General features: G+C 40.4%; 1 protein-coding gene across 1 annotated transcript in view; it reads right to left on the bottom strand.

Moving 5' to 3' along the window:
* The window catches only part of LOC119412088 (exocyst complex component 6B), a gene marked incomplete at its 3' end in the record, with an annotated part of 55,519 nt that extends 51,647 nt beyond the window's left edge, over positions 1–3,872 (bottom strand). Inside the window, 1 exon segment of the mRNA XM_037679100.1 lies at positions 3,755–3,872. Coding sequence (XP_037535028.1) covers positions 3,755–3,872 — 118 coding nt within the window.
* Positions 3,873–4,235: the final 363 nt, after the last annotated feature.

Below are 4,235 nucleotides of genomic sequence, written 5' to 3'. Positions count from 1 at the left end.
TGAATATAGGCGTCGCCCTTTAAGGCTGTTGCTGACGGGTTTTGGCTTCGCATTAAACCCGTCAGCAACAGCCTTAAAGGGCGAAGCCTATAAGAAATGGAACCAGACATCTCCCTTTCCTGCAACACACTCCAGCTCCTTCTGGGGAACCCCCAAAATGACTTTTGGCCATTCATAAATCTTCCTGTGATTTCTGGTTACGTCTCAAGGTCGACTCCTATTGGGACGTAGCCAAAAAGCCATCTAGAGGGAAGCATCCTCATCAGATGCTCAAACCACCTCAGCCATCTTCTTTTGATCCAAAGAAGTAGTAACTCTGCTCTAACTTGTAATCACAACTGGGACCCCGTGTACATAGATTCATTCCACCTCATGTACCACATCTGATGTGAACGACGATAAAAAACCTTGAATGTGGACGGGGACTTGGCCTGGTCGGGTTTTCACCACTTAAATGGTTCCCGTGTTGAACTGGTTTGCAACTGATATTACATTAATAACGTATTTTCCACTACGTATGATCGTCTCACTGCTACTATTAGAATTTCAGTGTAAAATAGTTCTTTTCATCCTATAACACCCTGATATTAGGTATACTTTTTAAAATAAATTTCCAATTTTAAAGTTCCTTATCCCGTTTATCTACTAATGAATAAATTTTACTTCTTTATTTTTTTTTTTGCGGTTTATTGACTCTTGCTTCCGTGTTTTCTGGATTTTCCGTGTTTTTGAATTACAAGTTTGCTCGTTGGCCTAATTTTTAACGCCTCTTCTCGAGTTTTCCGTTTCCAAGCTTCTCCGTTTCTATCACAATCCTGAAATTCTTTAATCTCTAACCCGTCCCCGTTTAAATCCACAACTAATTTAATTGAAGACCTCTTCAAGTGTTCCGTCTTATTAAAGTCGCACATTTCTTAAATCCAGTTTGCTTTTCGTGACGCTGACTCAAGGTTCTCCTCTTCCTTGAAAACTCTTCGGGGCTTTAAGGTTTTTTGCGTTTCGTGTTCACAATTTTAAGGTTTTCTTTTCCTCCCCGTCATTTTCAAATGTCTGCGTCTCTGTGTTTATTTTTCCAGTTTTTACTCTTTGCATTCCTGTTGTTACCATTTCCTCGTTACTGACTGCCCTTTTTGTTAATTCAAACTGATCGGTTGTTAAAAGACTCTACAGGTGAACGGTTTAATGGTCCCTCATTTGGAAGCATTTCTATATTTTAACTTAAGCACGTCTTTTCTTTATAGTAAATGTAATTTAATCCCCGCTCAGCTTCTTTCCTCCTTGGAAACGTTCAGAAGTCTTAAATCTTTTGCTGCTTCTGTTGGTTTCCCGTCCCAGCCATCCTCTACTGTATCTCCAGCCCAACTTCCTGACCGGTTTTGCTCGGAACAAAGCGGCTCTGCAGCCTCCTAATCTCTCTGCACGCATGTCGCTGCACATCAAGTCCCGGACCCGCAGACACGCAGTGTGACCCGCTCCGTGACTCTAAGAACCTTGATCATGTAAAAACCCGGCCAACGACGCCTTGCGCTCTTTCAAGTCCCCAACTCCTTTATCTGGAAAAAAGAAAAGGAGCCTGCGTCTCAAAGTCTCACAAATCAAGGAGGGAAGAGGAAGCGCGAGGACGGGGTGGGAAAGAGGAGAACTGTACCAGAGGAGGAGCAGGAGGAGGTGAGAGGGGAGACGATGAAGAAGAGGTAGGACGAGGAGGTGAAAACCGGTGAATGAATCCTGCGGAGGTTGGGGACATGAAGGTGGAGACGACGGGAAGTGAAGTCTGACGCTTTCAGAGAACCGGGGCTCCTCGGCGCGGGTGCTCTGCGGCGCCCCCCGCAGCCTCAAACGCAAACTGCAAAAAAAACGGAGCTTCTTCGAAAAAAAGAGTTCGACTCGAATCTTTGAGATTTTATAAAAAAAAGGTAAACGTGCGCGTGTTTATGCGAGTGTGCAAGAAAAATTAATTAAAGGAAGCAGTGGGGATGAGGGGAGGTCGAAACATAAAAAACAAGAACAAGAAACTTTTTAATAAAATAAAAACATGAAATCTGCAACGGTAATGGCTTCATAAAAGTTTAAACTTGAAACATTTGTAGCTCGAAACCTCAACTGAGCAATTTTTAAATATATTTTTTAAGAATTTATCTAAACAAGTCGGTTAAACTCAAGAGTCAAAGTGCAAACGTTGTTGTCATTTATAAGAAATTACAGCAATAAATCCATCAGTTTAAAAAGATAATTCATGTAATTTATATTGGACTGAGCCTGAAGGGGTCGAGTAAAATATATAAATTAATAAAAAGTTTTATTGACCTGCCAGAGTTAAAACGCACCGCTACAACATTAGATGTTTTATTTTACGTTTAGTTTCTGCAGCCGACTCAGGACGAGCACACAGAAAATAAATCCTCACCAAGTTGCAGGTTTTTATATATTTATATTTTTTAATAACGGCACGACTATCATCAAACGCAGAATATTCTGTAAACCGGGTGAACTGAAGTGACATTAACTCTCCCAACAACGACTTCAGCGCAGAGCTTTAAATGTTTTTTTTCATAAATCGTAGTTCCCGTCATTTATTATTTTCCTCAGATTCTGAGAACGTTTGAACATTCGATCCGAAGCTGAATTAAATAAACTTTATTGAAGGAATCGAACCGTCGATGCAGAACTTTACAGATAAAATCCTGATAAATTATAAAAATAAAAAAATATTGAGAATTACTACAAAACTGAAAAGGGCGTCAATATTACAGTTTTATAAAGAACAATAAAGAAGAACAATTATATACAGTATATATATATATATATTATAAATATATAGTAATTCCAAACAATATAAAAATAAATTTTACAGTTTTATTAATTTTTTGGCAGAGCTGTGATAATTTAATGATTTGTTTAAAGGTGTCAAACCCACTTACAAAAGGGGCCAAAACTAAAACCTTTTCCAAACTAAGGGCCGGTTTCTGAATCTACATTAACTCAAGTTTGAGACCAACATCTCGTCTTGGGTCCAGGTTCCTCAACCAGAGTCCGACTGGTCTCACTGGACGTTCTCTGCTGCACTTTTGACTTCATAATCACAGATTGCTGAGAAAAAAATCAAGTGATAAAAGTATTTTATGTTTAACATATCATGTTGGGGGCCTAGATACGATGTCAGCGAGGGCCACATTTGGCCCGCGGGCCTGGAGTTTGACACGTGTTCTAAGGTTTCTGCGCTGCAGAGCGTCCTGAAATAAATTAGCCACTTTTCAAAGTCTAGACTCGTTTGAAATAAAAAAATAGAAAAAGACGACTCCAACATATTAGACACAAGAACGCAACGTGGAAGTTGAAGCGGCCGTTGTTGGAGCGCCCCCTGCAGGCCGGCCTCAGAATGTCTTCAAAGTCCATTTAAAGGAACCGTTTAAATTTAAAACGCCCCTCGGACAACGTTCCCCTCGTTTATGACTCGCTGCAGTTTGTTCAGATATGAACTTTTCTAAAATATTTTTTCTGAAAACGATAATTTCTTACAAAATCAACTGTGTTTGGGGGCGTACCTGCACAAATAACGCCGGCATTTAATCCGATCTTCAGTCTATTTATCACGAGTGTGAACTTTAAAACTTTGCCTTTACTTTGATGTAGGGAAATTAAAAACGGCCTCAAGTAGGTTTGACTGAAACGATAACGTTTGCGCAGATCCCCCCTCGTGCACAGTTCACCGGTGGTGCGTCAAACGCAACGAGACGAAGACGTGGACACTCACTCTCGCACTCCTTGATGTCGACTTGGAGCTGGTGCAGAGCGCCGATGGAGATCTGCCGGACCTCGGGCTCGAGCGGCAGCTGCATCAGGGAGGTGGAGATGTGCTTACAGGCCGACATGCACGCCGTCTGCGCCACTTTACCCTGCGGGGGACGAGACGAGGCGTTACGGGTCCAGGTTGGAAAAAAAGCTTTGAATTGGATCCCAAAATATCCAAGATGAAACAACTAAAACATTCATTTCAAGTCTTTTAAGTTAAATCACATCTTTTTGCCGAAACCGTGACAAGATCAAACATTTTTCACACAAATAGTTATTTTTATTAGAAAACTACACGATCACAATATTTCTGGTTCCATGAAACAATCGATGTGAATCCAATACAACAAAATAAATATGTTGGGTTAACTTGGGGGTAAATTAAATAATTGACAAAGTAAACGATTAAATCAATAAACTTGTAAAAAATTGACGAAGTTGGA

The sequence above is a fragment of the Nematolebias whitei genome, chromosome 1, assembly GCF_014905685.2.
Source record: "Nematolebias whitei isolate Nwh7 chromosome 1, NemWhi1, whole genome shotgun sequence".
Classification (NCBI taxonomy): domain Eukaryota; kingdom Metazoa; phylum Chordata; class Actinopteri; order Cyprinodontiformes; family Rivulidae; genus Nematolebias; species Nematolebias whitei.
This window is presented reverse-complemented; position numbering and strand designations above follow the sequence as displayed.